General features: G+C 35.3%; 3 protein-coding genes across 4 annotated transcripts; 1 reads left to right on the forward strand and 2 right to left on the reverse strand.

Annotated features, from left to right (window-relative positions):
- The first annotated feature begins 6 nt into the window (after positions 1-6).
- On the forward strand, positions 7-1,391 carry LOC135129998 (heparin sulfate O-sulfotransferase-like). The gene is made up of 3 exons (XM_064057288.1): positions 7-329; positions 376-800; positions 847-1,391. Exons 1-3 carry the CDS (start codon positions 170-172, stop codon positions 1,306-1,308), a joined length of 1,047 nt encoding a protein of 348 aa, XP_063913358.1. The 5' UTR covers positions 7-169; the 3' UTR covers positions 1,309-1,391.
- Positions 1,392-8,145: 6,754 nt separating this feature from the next.
- LOC135130561 (ATP-binding cassette subfamily C member 4-like) lies at positions 8,146-8,537 on the reverse strand. Its single transcript, XM_064057965.1, has 2 exons — positions 8,533-8,537; positions 8,146-8,473 (listed from the first exon to the last, which is right to left on the reverse strand). Exons 1-2 carry the CDS (start codon positions 8,535-8,537, stop codon positions 8,146-8,148), a joined length of 333 nt encoding a protein of 110 aa, XP_063914035.1.
- A 138-nt stretch (positions 8,538-8,675) lies between these two features.
- LOC135130381 (probable multidrug resistance-associated protein lethal(2)03659) lies at positions 8,676-11,971 on the reverse strand. 2 transcript variants are annotated; one of them, XM_064057752.1, is made up of 7 exons: positions 11,356-11,971; positions 11,146-11,301; positions 9,896-11,100; positions 9,552-9,843; positions 9,355-9,505; positions 9,084-9,308; positions 8,676-9,032 (listed from the first exon to the last, which is right to left on the reverse strand). In XM_064057752.1, exons 3-7 carry the CDS (start codon positions 10,351-10,353, stop codon positions 8,887-8,889), a joined length of 1,272 nt encoding a protein of 423 aa, XP_063913822.1. In that variant the 5' UTR covers positions 10,354-11,100; positions 11,146-11,301; positions 11,356-11,971; the 3' UTR covers positions 8,676-8,886. The 2 variants fall into 2 exon arrangements, with proteins under 2 accessions (XP_063913822.1, XP_063913823.1); XM_064057753.1 differs by lacking the exons at positions 11,146-11,301; positions 11,356-11,971 and having other exon boundaries at positions 9,896-11,139.
- Positions 11,972-15,383: the final 3,412 nt, after the last annotated feature.

Consider the following 15,383-nt stretch of genomic DNA (forward strand, 5'->3'; position numbering starts at 1 on the left):
GCGGAATTTTCTGTCAAAACGAGTCTGTCAAAACGAAACTGACACAATTGACATTAACAACATCGCATAACCTCAAAAATTATGTTATTATACAAAACATGAACAATGCGCTGAAAGAATCGTTCCACTTATTTTGTCTTCGCGTCTTTAATACTAAACCTAATATGACATGGTCGTGACTCCCTACGTAAAAAGAATCCTCAAATTTATTTCACTAGTAATGTCAAATGTAAAATTCGGATACCTTCTAACCATTTTTGTGATGAGCTCAATTGCCATAATCTACCAAATACAAATCGCTAGGCTTCAAGAGAAAATAGAGTTTTTAGGTAAGACTGTGCCGTTGTGTAACCCCTCAAACAACTAACATTGCAGAAATAATTCATAATCAAAATGAACAAAGGTCCAAGAAACAGCCCTCACCGAAAGACAATATAGTCGTTATATACAATCGTGTCCCGAAAACCGGCTCCACTAGTTTCATAGGCGTCGCATACGACCTCTGCAAAAAAAATAAATTCCACGTTTTACATGTAAACATAACTGCAAACAACCACGTTCTCTCTTTAAATAACCAACACAGTTTCATTCGAAACGTGACTGATTGGGCAGAAATGAAACCAGGGATTTACCATGGGCATTTTGCTTTCGTTGACTTTAGCAAATTCGGTGTGTCCAAGCCGCTTTTCATCAACATTCTGCGAAAACCGCTGGAGAGGTTCATTTCGTATTATTACTTCGTGCGTTACGGGGATAACTACCGGCCGTATCTCGTACGGCGCAAACACGGAAACACTATGGTAGGTGTGTGTAAATTACGAAAAAATTTCTATAATTTTGTTGTAGTCGTTCGATGAGTGTGTTGAAAAAGGTTTATCAGACTGTGATCCCAACCACATGTGGCTACAAATTCCGTTCCTGTGTGGGCACGCCTCAAATTGTTGGAAACCAGGGAACAAGTGGGCGTTGACTGAAGCCAAGAAGAACTTAGTCAACAACTATTTACTCGTCGGAGTTACTGAAGAAATTGAAGATTTTGTAGCGATATTAGAGCAGACTCTACCGAGGATATTCAAGGGGGCGCTTGACCATTATTTGACGAGCAATAAGTCGCATTTGAGGCAGACTATCCAGAAGGATGTGCCATCGCCTGCGACTATTAAGAAGATACAAGAGAGTCCAGTGTGGCAGATGGAGAACGAGCTGTACGAGTTCGCTTTGGACCAATTCCACTTTATGAAGAAACACACGTTGAAGAATAAGATGCAAAACGTTATGTATGAGAAAATTAGACCTAAGGTTAACTGAGTTGCGGCGACAGTATTTATTATGATGTATCTATTTTTTCGGCTATGTATTTCTACTGATGAATAAATATGTACAGTGAAAAACGCCATTTTTCGTTTTCTGTTAAAATTTTACTTCTTTTAGTTATTGTAAAAAAACTGCAATGCATTTGGGGCAAATTTTGGTAAGTTAGGCAACCCAAAATATTGCCTGAGGCGGTAAGCTGTAATTTATGGCCTACACAATAGAGCCCCTTTTAAATACCTTCAGGCTGTACGTCCCCAATATCAACCCCTATACCAAATATATGCAAACTTTAAGGGGACTCGCTAGACGAGGTATAACATTTTTTTGGTTTTTTGTATGAAAAAATGATATTAATATAGATATATCATACATCAAACTGCAGCGTTTTTCATATTCTAGAGCGCAGAGACCAGTTCAATCAATTAAAAAAATATGGCTGAGGAATATCGTAAAAAAGCACCATTGTATGTTTTCTTTTCAAGTTTTTTGAGCCATAACCATCATAGAATCGCTTGAAAATTCGCACATGGATAAAACATCACTTTTTACAGGGCGCAGAGTCATTAAATGTTTGTTAGTGGTACAATTTGTTTAAATAATAATGTGTTTATTAAAATCAAAATATACCACAAATTAATGCAAAATACGTCGAATAATTTTAACAGGAATATCAGAGGAAAATTAATGATCTATTGGTTAGCAGAGTTTTTAACAAAAACTACCAGTTATTGAAAAAAATGCGTATCAATTCGACTGAATTTGAGCAGTTAGTTCCAGTACTTTGCCGATAGGAGCGCCACTAAAATTTACGGAAGCGACTTTCCAGGTAAAACCCTTATCGCCTGCTTTACCATAAGCTGATTGTTAGAGCTCTCGGCTGATTTTTCTAATTTATGACAAGGAACTCAGTTTTATAACAAGCCGCCAGGACCGGCCGCAGTAATCTATTGTTAAGGAAATTAACTTTTACGCAATGAGGTACTACATAAAACGAATTAAAACTAGGGAACTATAATATTTTTACTCCACTCAGGATCCTGAATTCAATACACATGATTACTAAAAATTCATTGTAATATTATTGTTAATATATATTTTGCTTTCTTAATTAATAAAACTAATAAACATATTTATAATAATAATAAAAAATATATAAAATACATCTTTTGTTTAACACGTATAAGTGTATCTACTACTTATCCCAGAAAGGACGTGTTTTAAAAAAGCCCTACGCCCAGTAACTTCTCCCTTCATTGTTTACTCGAAAAAAGTGCTCTTATATGTTTTCATTTGCCGAGAGATCATTTTCAAAATATATTTATAATAAAAATATGCAAGTCTTGGTGATGAAAAATGTACTCCTAATAAATTATTAAAGTACATAAAAAAATAGAAACAAATTTTATTTATTTTAAAAAAATCTCTCGCAAAGGCAGGTTCCTCTTTCTTCTTGAATCAATTATTTCGGGCAATAAAGCGCCAAAGCAAAATCTGCAAAGTTTATCTGCCATCTTTTTACATATATTTCTTCGTTTTTATAATTTTTTTCTATATTTATTCCTTTGGGTGTCCATACAACAAAATAAACTTGTGAAATACCCGTAACAAGCATTTGTCCCTGGACTTGAAAGTAGTAATCATGATTTTTTTTTAGTTTCAATTCTCTGTCTGTCAATGTCCAAAATTTGATTATTTTTTTTTCTAACCGCTTCTTCGCGAGACAAATCTTGCGATTTTGAAGGGCATTTAATTTCGACTAATGCACTCCTATCCTCTAGAACCCTGTCTGGACTAGCAGCCAAGTAAGGAAATTGTTTTGAAATAAACAAGCCACACCGTTCAGTTTTTATATTTTTATTTATTTCAAAACACTTGACAGCTTTTTTCTCACTTTGCTGTCCACAGTATGTATGACTATTACCTCTGTACAACAGAGACTCCACAGTTTTAGCTGTTGCTGTAGTTGGTCTAAGTTTGTAAATACGTCCAAAATTTGAAGACGTAACCCTAATTTCTCTTTTTTTTTGCCCAAATGTGCCTGTTGCCTAGTGTCTATTTCAATTTGGTCTAAATTCAAAGATAATTTTCTCAAAAAAACCTCTTTGGCTGTCACAAATGTTTCTACATCCATGACAGGATTTTCTAAAAAATATTTAAACCATAATTGCAGTCGGGACCAGCATACGTAAATTTTTTTACGACATATTTTTTTACGAATACTTTGTCTAAGACGAGCTTGTTTTATAGACTAACAATATTTTTTGTTATTAAACCAAGACCGTTTTAATCACAATATATTCACTTATCCCCTCAAAAAAATGGATGACGTCACCTCAAAATTTTGCTGAATGAATCCTATATAAATTGTATAAAATATGATGTGTCTCTTCTTGTGATTTATCATTCCATTCATGTTTTTTGGATTCGGATATACAGAGGGTGACTCAAAAAATTTATTTAATTTTAGGTAACTTTTTTTTAATTATATTTACTTCGTACCGGCAGATAGCAACCACATCCGGAATCAAGGATTTCGGGTAACATTGCATATAAGTAAAACTGTTCTAAGTGAGATACCATTTTTTCCGGAATGGGATTATTTGGCGCGGCCGACTTGGCGCGGCCAACTTGGCGCGGCCGACTTGGCGCGAGCCATTTTGGCGCAGGGCCAACTTGGCGCAGGGACACTTTGGCGCAAGCAATCTTGGCGCGAGCCATCTTGGCGCGAGTACGTCGGTATATAATATAAAAAATATTAATTTTTTGTATCGTGGTTTGCACCCTGTTATTTATGCTAAGTGTAGGCAACCAAATACACAGTTTCATTCGCACAAATTCCAATAACTAAATGATCCACGGAGCAAGAAGTTCCACGTTTAGGAGTATGTTTATAATGGGGTGCAGTGCGCGAAGCGCCCGTGTGTCCATTAAAAAGTCGACATTGCCCCTCCACGCATTGGAGACCATAAAAATTAGGTTATGCTAACAATGGGTACAATTTTTGTATAATTATATCAATTTTTCTTGGTGCGAGTTCATTCGCGCCAAGATGGTCCACGCCAAGATGGCTTGCGCCAAAGTGTCCCTGCGCCAAGTTGGCTTTGCGCCAAAATGTCTCGCGCCAAGTCGGCCGCGCCAAGTTGGCCGCGCCAAGTCGGCCGCGCCGAATTGTCCTAGACCGCATTTTTTCATGCCAAAACGTTATCTCTTTCAATTATTCAGTATTGTAGATCACATTCTGTATCCACAATAAAATAACATTTTTGACGATGCCTTATATGTAGTTGCCCTTGGACTTAAAACATATAAGTAAATATCGTTTTCTTTTAACAAAATTTTATTTTTATCTTTTGGGTCTAACTCTCAATATTTAATAATTTAGTTTTCTATATCTACTTTTATATTTTCTTTTCTGGCATTAAAAGGGCATTTCATCTCTATTATAGTCTTCTCCAATTAAACCATCTGAATACGCCCCCAAATTGTTTTTTCTGTCAACAAAAAAAAACACATGATTTTACAATTAACCCTATTAGATTGTATAAATTCTTCTCTTGTCACTTCTTCGTTGTCAGTACCCCATTGGAGTGAATTGGGCAGTTTAATAAATTTAATAAATCGTTAACAGTAACGTAAATTTGCTACTCTTCTTAACGCTGCTACAAAAGGAGAATATAAACCACTATTCAAAAAGTTGGAATATTCTATTGAATTTTCAGTTTGTCCAAATTTTAGACACAATAAAATTATGTGGCGCAACTGGAGTGACCACCAAAAATGTGAGTAGGACCGTTTAAAATATCTGCTTTTAAATTTTCTACTTTTTACTTCCCGAGCGTAAGCAAAGGAAGTATTGTAATCGAGTCCGTCGGCCGACTCTCTACTTTTACGTTTTCTCGATCTTTCATGACCCCTAGAAGACGAAGAAATAGGTCTCCCATTTCCGTCTGTCTGTCCGTCCGTCTGTCCGTCCGTCTGTCCGTCCGTCTGTCTGTCCGTCTGCCGTCCCGGATTTTTATTAGACAGATAATCTCCGAAAGTACTCGACTGATTGTTGTGAAATTTTGTACTTATATTAATAATATCATGTAGATGGTAAAACGCTAACCAAAATTTGTCTAATCATCCCCACCACTAATGCGATGACGTCACATAGTAAATGGGTTTTCAATTGTATAAAATAACATAGTCCTACACATGTAGTTTACAACTCTGAATCGACTTTTCACCCGAAACGTCCAGATTTTTGGAAAAAAAATCAAAATTATGAAACAACATTTTGAAATTTAATTTTTAATCTGCTAGCCAGAATGCTTTGAAATGTTGCAGATGTTTTAAGGCTATAAAGAGCATCATAAATCTTTAGTCAAAAAATATTTGCTTATCCCCTCCAAAAACTTGATGACGTCAGCTCAAAAGTTTGTGGAATAAATCATATCTAAAATGTACAAAATATGATGAATCTGTACTTGTGATCTATTACTCCATTCATATTTTTTGGATTTGCATATACAGGGTGACTCAAAAAAATTAATGAATGCGTAAATATATTTTATTGATTTAATCAGGAACTACAAAACCGAATGCTCTGAAATCTTGCAGATGTTTTAAGGTCATAAAGAGCATAATAAATGTTTAGTCAAAATATATTTGCTTATCCTCTCCAAAAATTTGATGACGTCAGCTCGAAAGTTTGCCGAATAAATCATATCTAAAATGTACAAAATATGATGAATCTGTACTTGTGATATATTACTCCATTCATATTTTTTGGATTTGCATATACAGAGTGACTCAAAAAAATTAATGAATGCGTAAATATATTTTATTGATTTAATCAGGAACTACAAAACGGAATGCTCTGACATCTTGCACATGTTTTAAGGTTATAAAGAGCATAATAAATGTTTAGTCAAAATAAATTTGCTTATCCCCTCCAAAAACTTGATGACGTCAGGTCGAAAATTTGCTGAATAAATCATATCTAAAATGTACAAAATATGATCAGTCTGTACTTGTGATCTATCACTCCATTCATATTTTTTGGATTTGCATATACAGGGTGATTCAAGAAAATAAATGAAAGCGTAAATTTATTTTACTGATTTACTCAGGAACTACAAAACCGAATGCTTCGAAATCTTGAAGATATTTTAAAATTATCATAAGCATGGTAAATTTTTGATCAAAACGTATTTGGTCGTCCCCACTAAAAAATTTATGACGTCACCACAAAAATTTTGCTGAAATCCTGTCTCAAATGTACAAAATATGGTGAGTCTCTTCTTGTGATTTATCATTCCATTCAAATTTTTTCGATTTGCATATACAGGGTGACTCAAAAAAATTAATGAATGCGTAAATTTATTTTATTGATTTAATCAGGAACTACAAAATCGAATGCTTTGAAATCTTGCAGATGTTTTGAGGTTATAAAGAGCATAATAAATTTTTAGTCAAAATATATTTGATTATCTTCTACAAAAAACTGATGACGTCAGCTCAAAAGTTTGCCGAATAAATCGTATCTAAAACGTACAAAATATGATGAGTCTGTACTTGTGATTTATCATTCCATTCATATTTTTGGATTTGCATATGCAGGGTGACTCAAAAAAATTAATGAAGGCGTGAATTTATTTTATCGATTTAATCAGGAATTACAAAACCGAATGCTTTGAAATCTTGGGAATATTTTAAAGTTATTATAAGCATGGTAAACTTTTGTTCAAAATGTATTTGTTCATCCCTCCTAAAAAAATTGATGACGTCACCCTTAAATTTTGCTGAATAAATCCTATCTAAAATGCAAAAAATATGATGATTTTGTACTTGTGATTTATCATTCCATTCATATTTTTTAGATTTTCTTAAGAGGTGGTTCAAAAAAATTAATGAAGTCAATTTATTTTATTGATTAAATTAAAGGCAACACTTATTATTAGTATTACACCCCAACCAACCCAATTTGGTAGACACAAAATTTGTTAAAGGAAAAACTCGGTTGAAACATAAGGGTAGCACGCTTATTTACATCGACTTTAACATTACAGACCTGCATTTGTTTTATGCGCTCACTTGGTTCCGCGAATGTGAAATAGACATGTTTATAATCAACCAATTGTGAATTTCACCGTCAAGAATTAAAATAAAACCCAATGTTTTATATAATAAGCAGAAGTCGAAGCAATAAAACCGATGGTCGTTTTGTTTACAGTTTCTCTGTTTGACTCTCACGTATGCTGTTACGCCTGTCATCTTAAATTAAGAATGTTTATACATACACGATTTTCAGTTGCCTCTGATACATATACGTGAGTAAATTGTTTCGTTATTTTATTGATTATTACAAATCAATATTCAAAACGACCCAATTCATTTTCCCGAAAATTTGAGAATACAATAATTTTATTCTTAGTATTACACTGCATTTATCCCAACTGATATACGTGTCCTTGCAAAAATGTTGATGACGTCATCGCATTTTTTTTTAAATTCCCACTACAAAAATGTAATGAGAAAAAAAACACAATAGGCATGCAGTCGTCAAGTTTCCGACAGCGAGGGAAGTACTGTCTAAACTCTTTAGACCAATTTTTTTTTATAATAGTTATATCGCTTTTTTTTTCTTTTTTATCGTAATATGTTTAGAATTATTTCGACAACAAGAAACTTAAAACATGTCTAACTAAAATGGTGTTAGTGCTGCATCACTGTTACCTGTCAAAATTCATCGCGGGTAGTTTGAATATACATTTTTTTTTTGCGTTTATTAGACTTTATACTTTGCCTTAACATTTTTCAATTAATAATAATCACATTAAAGAGTTTTTAAATAGCATGAGTATACATCACAGTTCTTTGATTCCCCCTGAGCAACTGCGAAAACAAACTTTCCGAATTCTGCATTAAACAGTCAGGCCGATCGAATTCCACAACTTTGCCATCGTCCATCACCAAAACCCGATCCGACTTCAAAATACTGCTCAGTCTGTGGGCTACAGTGATGATGGTACAATCCTGAAAGTTCTCTTCAGTGGTTTGATGGATCGATCTTTCGGTTTTCGAATCAACATTAGCGGTAGCTTCATCCATCACGATGATCTTGTTTTTCCTCAAAATCGCCCTTGCGAGACACATTAGCTGTTTCGGACCCACGCTGAAGTTGGAACCACGTTGCAGTATTTCAGTGTCAAGGTGCTGCGGCAACTCTAGTACCGCATTTTTCAGTTCCACTTGTTCTAGAATTTTCCATATGGTACTGTCGTCGAATTCGTGGTAGGGGTCTATATTGGTTCGCAGTGAACCAGTGAAAAGAATTGGGTCTTGAGGGATGATCGATATTCGTGCTCTTAGAGTGTCGTATAGACGGAATAAGGAAGACACTAGGGATGATTTACCAGCACCCGTTCGCCCTACTATCCCTATTTTTTCTTTTGATTTTATAAGAAAATTGACGTTGTCGAGAGATGGACACTGTTTGTCGAAATAAGTTAGTGACACAGATTGGAATTTGATTTCGCCGTTGTTTGGCCAGTTTTGAAAATTGTCTCTGGTTCGTGAGTCTGGTTCTTATGCGACTTTAGTGTAGTCAAGGACACGTTCCACTGTAATCATTTGGTTTTCTAATTCGCTCCATTGTCTGATTCCCCATTGTAGTACTCCGATTAGGTTTATGGATTGGGTTATGCTTAAACCAGCATCAGCGGCGGCTGTGTCTACAAAAATACGATTCGTAATGAAGTGGGTGTGTACTGGGTGTTTTTTACCGGTTAACATTGTGGCTGTTATTACTACAATTGTGTAGAACACGCAACTCATGTCTAACCAAAAACCGAAAGCTCTGTTGCAGGTCATGAAGAGGTAGAACGCCGAACTGTGGAGGTTCTGGTGATAATCGAACTCTTTTTGTAACGTAGTTTGAACGTTGAAGGTGCGAATGGTAACTAAGCCCTGCATCGAAGCATGCATGTGGTTGTAGATCGGGCTTCTAGCTAAAACTGTTGTTACAGAAGATTATAACTTCGATATTACAATTACCTTCGGCTTCTAATCTTTTTATGGTACGAGTTATGGCCAAGAAGATGCTCTTGAACACGTAGAATACTAGAAAAGCGGCAGCCGTAGGTACTAACATCCACGGATTTACAACTGATACCAATACGACGCTCCCTAGTACAATGAACGCAACCTAAAAACAACTAGACAATAGAAGTAGATGAATTATCTAGTATTACTTGAAACGTGTCCATCAATAGCAACGGTAGAGTCTCATCCATCAACCCTATATCTTTGGAAAAACGATTCAAAATTCTTCCAGTCGGATTTGTCTTAAAAAACAACATCGGCGCTTTGCTGATCCTTGCAAACATCTGTTTGTGCAAATTGATGGACGTCCTCATGCAGTGTTGAAAAAATAAAGTCGATCGACCGATTGATACAGTTACAAGGGCGATAATTATTGTGACGTATACAGATATACTTAGTGTGAGGACACTTTCTGCATTCTGTCGTCCATTCAAGTTGGACCTGAAAGTCAGAATTGTCTACAAAAGACGTTTAAGAAGTCAAAACATCTAACCAAAACGCCACGAAGTAATCGGCACCGCTTGCTGCAGTTTGGGTGACAGCAAATAGTATAAACAACAATATAATTTTGATTTTGTGTCCTCCAGCTTCTGCATACTTTTTATATACTTTAATAGACACTTTCCCGGTTCGTTGTTCTATATTTTCTTTCTTCGGTTCGGTTCTTAGTTGTTCGGTGTTCTTAGAGGTGACATCTTCGTTCCTGACGATGTCGGTCTTCCGGTAACTAAAATCATTGACCAACATCCCGTTATCCACCGCGTAGATTTTGGTCGCAGCCCCGACAAGATAGTTCGAAGAATGCGTAACCACAATCCTACATTTGTCTCTCAAGTACTGTAAAATACAGTCATTGAAAATTTTCGCTCCCACTTTTGCATCTACAGCCGCTAGAGGGTCATCTAATAGGTAAATATCTGCACCTTTGTAAAGAGCGCGTGCCAAACTCATGCAACTTTTTTGACCCCCACTTAACAAACTTACGCGCTCTTCTACTAAAGTACCGTCACCATCCACTAAAGTCGAAAAGTCTTTTTCCAATTGACAGATTTTGATAATTGTTCTATATTTGTGTTCGTCGAATTTCGAGCCAAATATAATGTTTTGTCGGATGGTCCCCGAAAACAACCATGGTTCTTGGGATGACTACGAAATGGTACCTGTTACACTAACACTTCCCGCACTGTGCGGTACTTCGTTTAAAATAGCGTAAAGGAGAGTTGATTTCCCACTCCCGACGACTCCAGTTATCACAACTAAGTCATTAGCAGCGACTTCAAAGTCACACTTTTCAAAACGTGGACTAAAGGCTGCCACTTCACGGATACGTTCTTCAAATACACACCAACAGCGCCAGCGTCATCCACATTTTCTATAAGATGTTTCTTCTCTTCGGGTTCTTCACCAGTGATTTGGTTTTGTCGTTGGTCGACCGTCGTCAAAAATTCTCTAATTCGTCTGACCGAAACCTTGGTTTCGCAGAAATTTTGAACACCGAAGGGAAAATATACAGTGACGGTTTGACGCAAGATGGCGTAGTACGAAGAAACAACGAAAACGTACGTGGCGTTGACTTCTCTTTGAGTTAGTGCGTAGGATAGAATGCACAGGAAGATCCCAGACCGATTCATGAAGAGCATCGAAGCCACATTCAACGCCCGAATAAACGAAGCTTTCCGTATTTGACGAATTTCGTCTCTGAAACCTTGCTTTTAGTGCTCGGCCAATCCTACTTTTGTATACTTTCTAGCTTGTTCGACGGTTCTTGCGAAAAATTTTTCCCAAGTGAACATCTTGATGACCTGGATTCCCGTGAGGATTTCCTCCATGAGTTTGATCCTTGGTCTGTTCGAGTCGCCGTTTTTTGCCTGTAGGACGTAGTTAGTTTGCCGGTTAACGCTAGAAGTAGGTATCAAAAGTAAGACGGCTTTGTTTGGTTAGTGTTAGTAGTACTTTGGAAAGGTACGAACAGGAATAGTAGTACGATTCCGGCGACAGCCGTTGCTCCTACTGTTGCGTATAAAAAATATATTATGACGATGGTTTCAATGGGTGCTACTAAAAGCTGGAGGAGGTGCATGGCTGCCAAGTCTAAGCGGTTGACGTCGTTTGATAGGAGGTTGATGATGGTACCTACGTTTGATGCAGCTGCGGCGTTTTTGTTGATTTTTAACGAGGTTCGGTAGATTAGGGAGCAACAGCCGATTCTGATTTTCATACCCAGGTGCTGGATTTTGAGTTGGTAGAAGTGGGATACGAGGACGCTAAAAAAATTGGCTAAAATGATTAGGGTTCCGTAGAGGTAGCTGCTTTCTTTTAGAGTTGTGGTGGAGGTGGAGGTGTGGGTACTCATGAATTTTCCTATGAGCCAGGATTGGCTCAACCTACGGGGAAAGTGGTGGTTAGTGGTAGTGGAAGTAGAATATTGTAAATATCATTTTCGGTATCAATATTATTATAACATTATTTTTTAAAAGTCTAGAAAATATGCAAAAAAATATTGCTTTACAAAGTCGTCGTTATACATTCTGCAGTGTTACCAATTTTATTTCTGTCACTTAGTGGAAAAAATATGTTTTTTTTGGCAAACATGTGTAAGAAAAAGGATAGTGATTTATGTTGTGTTTTTTGACCCTAATGGAATTGTAGAAATCTTGAGTTTATATACGCAATAAATACTTTTGGCAACACTGAAAATTGTTTAAACATTTTTATTTTTGTATATACAGGTGTCCCAATTATTTTGAAATACGCATGATGTTCCACGTTTTTAAATGTATATTTTTTTAGCTTTAGTCTCATTGGGAAAAAAAATAAATCAAAGACAAGCTAAGTATTTAGTTAATTATTAAAAAATAAAAATTTTCACTTGGCATGTTCATGGTCACGGAGCAATATTTTGAAAAATTTAGCTTTGAAGTCAAATTTTTCAAAAATGTCAAAAATTGCGATAATTCATTGAGAAATTCTGGAAAAACGGTTGGAATTATCGAAGAAACGGGCCCGGAAATGACTTCTAGAGCTCGAAATCTACAAGACAAAGTATTTAGTTAAGTTTCAAAAATGTGTGGAAATTCGAAAACGAAAAATTCTGCTTTTGAAAAAGTTGCCTAAAAATCCACTAAAAATTCTGGGATATAGACCTCGACGTGGTGATTTCAAAAATATAGTGCGTTTATAGACACGGAACAATATTGTCGAAATACTTTAAAGTCAAATTTTTCAAAAATTTGAGAAATTGCGATAGTTCAGTGGGCAATTCTGGAAAAACGATTGGAGTTATCCAAGAAATGAGGCCGGAAGTGACTTTGGTGGCTCGAAATTTACAAGAAAATGTGTTTAGTTAAATTGCGAAAATCGTCGAAGAGTCGAAATTTTTATAACTGGGGAGGTATACATAGTGGAAAATTTGATTTTTGAAAAATTCTCAAAAAATTTAGGGTTATATATTTTGACTTGTTAAATCCAAAAATATAGCGTGTTAGGGCCACGGAGCAATATTTTCGAAAATTTCGGAGTGAAAATCGAATTTTTAGAAATTTTTAAAAATTACGATATTTCATATTCTGGAAAAACGGTTGGGCTAATCAAAGAAACGAGGCGGGAAGTGACTTATAGAGCTCGAAATCTACAAGAAAATATGTATTTAATTAAGTTTAGAAAATGGGTCGAAATTTGAAGAAAGGGAGTATTGAAAAATTTGACTTTTGAAAAAATTATCTAAAATAAAGATCCACAAAAAATTCTAGGATATAGATCTCGAAGTAGCGATTCCAAAAATATAGTGCGTTTATAGTCACGGAACAATATTTTCGGAATATTCGGTTTTAAAATCAAATTTTTAAAAAATTTGAAAAATTCCGATATTTCAGAGGGAAATTCTGAAAAAACGATTGGAGTTATCGAAAAAATGAGGCCGCAAGTGACTTCTTCGTCCCGAAATCGACCAAAAAAAAAATGTATTTAGTGAAATTTCGAAAATCGTCGAAAATTCATCGAAATTTATATAGTCGAAAATTCCATTTTTGAAAAAATCGTATAAAAATTCGGAAAAAAATCAGGAATGTTTTGACGTGCTGATTCCAAAAATATAGCGTGTTTAGGGTCACGAAGCAATATTTTCGAAATATTCGGTTTTAAAGTCAAATTTTTCAAAAATTTAAAAAATGCGATATTTCAATGGATAATTCTGGAAAAACGGTTGCAGTTATCGAAGAAATGAGGCCGGCATTGATTTCTGCGGCCCCAAATCTACAAGAAGATGTATTTAGCGAAATTTCTAAAATCGTCAAAAATGAGTAGAAATAATAGTCGAAAATTTCATTTTTGAAAAAATCGTCTAAAAAGTAAAAACAAATTCAGCATTATAGATCTTGACGTGCTGATTTCAGAAAAATGGTGTGTCTAGAGTCACGATGCATTATTTTCGAAATATTCGGTATGAAATTCGAATTTTTTGAAATTTTTAAAAATTGTGGTATTTCAATGAGCAATTCTGGAAACACGGCTGCAGTTATCAAAGAAATGAGGATGGCAGTGACTTCTGCGATCCGAAATCTACAAGAAAATGTATTTAGTGAAATTTCGAAAATCATCGAAAATGAATAGAAATTTTATATTTGTGAATAGTAAAAAATTTCATTTTTGAAAAAGCAGTCTAAAAATTTTCAAAAAATTCAGGAATATAGATTTTGACGTGCTAATTCCAGAAATATGGGGTGTCTAGAGTCACGGAGCAATATTCTCGAAATATTCGGTATGAAATTCAGATTTTTTGAAATTTTTAAAAATCGTGGTATTTCAATGAGCAATTCTGGAAACACGGTTGCAGTTATCGAAGAAATGGGGCCGACAGTGACTTCTGCGGCCTGAAATCTACAAGAAAATGTATTTAGTGAAATTTCAAACCTTGATCCTTTGGTTTGTTCGAGTCGCCGTTTTTTGTCTGTAGGATGTGGTTAGTTTTCCCGTTAACGCTACAAGTAGGTATCAAAAGTAAGACGGCTTTGTTTGGTTAGTGTTAGTAGTACTTTGGAAAGGTACGAACAGGAATAGTAGTACGATTCTGTTGCGTATAAAAAATATATTATGGCGATGGTTTCTATGGGTGCCAAATCGAAGCGGTTGACGTTGTGCTAAATTTTTCTACCAAACCACACATCTTACATTTTGTAGATAAAAATGCTTTTGAAACCACAACGTGTTTCATTAGTAATGTCAACATCAGCAAATTGCGTGAACATAAACTTCGTTATTTGAAAAGCTTTTTTCTGAAATTTGCTTTGAATATATGGCGAATTGATTACAATATTGTTTTTTTTATCGCTACTTTTTATTTTTTTAATGGAACACCCTGGTTTTTTTGACATTTTTTAAAACAGAATAAAAAAGTACTTTCAGAAATTATCAACATGTTTATACAACATTGATACAAAAAAATAGAAAAAATTTTACAAAAAACTACTTACAGAATATGCCCAACACATAAGTAGGGGAAAAGTGCCTAAAATGATCCCCTCAGGTCAAATGATCCCCATCAATTGTAAGAAAATTTGTGGCTCCATCTACCAAACATAACTGTCATTTGATTAAGCGCTCTGTAATTAGTACCTTTTGAAAGTTTGATGGCGTTCTGTGTATTCTGCACAGTTTTGTGCCAAAATATGTAAAATAAGCACCTCTGATCTAAGGTAAGATATATTTTAAAAGTCCATTACTTCCATTTGAAAGGTCTTATAGCAGTGGTAGTTGTTTTGACAGAATTAGATACATTTCAGTCGTAGGTTAGTTATGATCTTTTTACCGCATATAAAAACTGAAGGTTAGTTTACAATTTTTGAATACGGATATGCTACCTAAGGCGAAATGATCCCTTTTTCTTGAGGCAAAATGATCCCGGATCATTGGGCGGGGCTAGTACCTGCTAAGATAAGACTGATTTTTGCAAATCATATATCCTCTAAGAAAAGAGAGGGTGGGGG

This window comes from Zophobas morio, unplaced genomic scaffold (genome assembly GCF_036711695.1).
Source record: "Zophobas morio isolate AGI-343-1 ecotype UQ-CSIRO unplaced genomic scaffold, CSIRO_AGI_Zmor_V1 ptg000017l, whole genome shotgun sequence".
Taxonomy (NCBI): Eukaryota; Metazoa; Arthropoda; class Insecta; order Coleoptera; family Tenebrionidae; genus Zophobas; species Zophobas morio.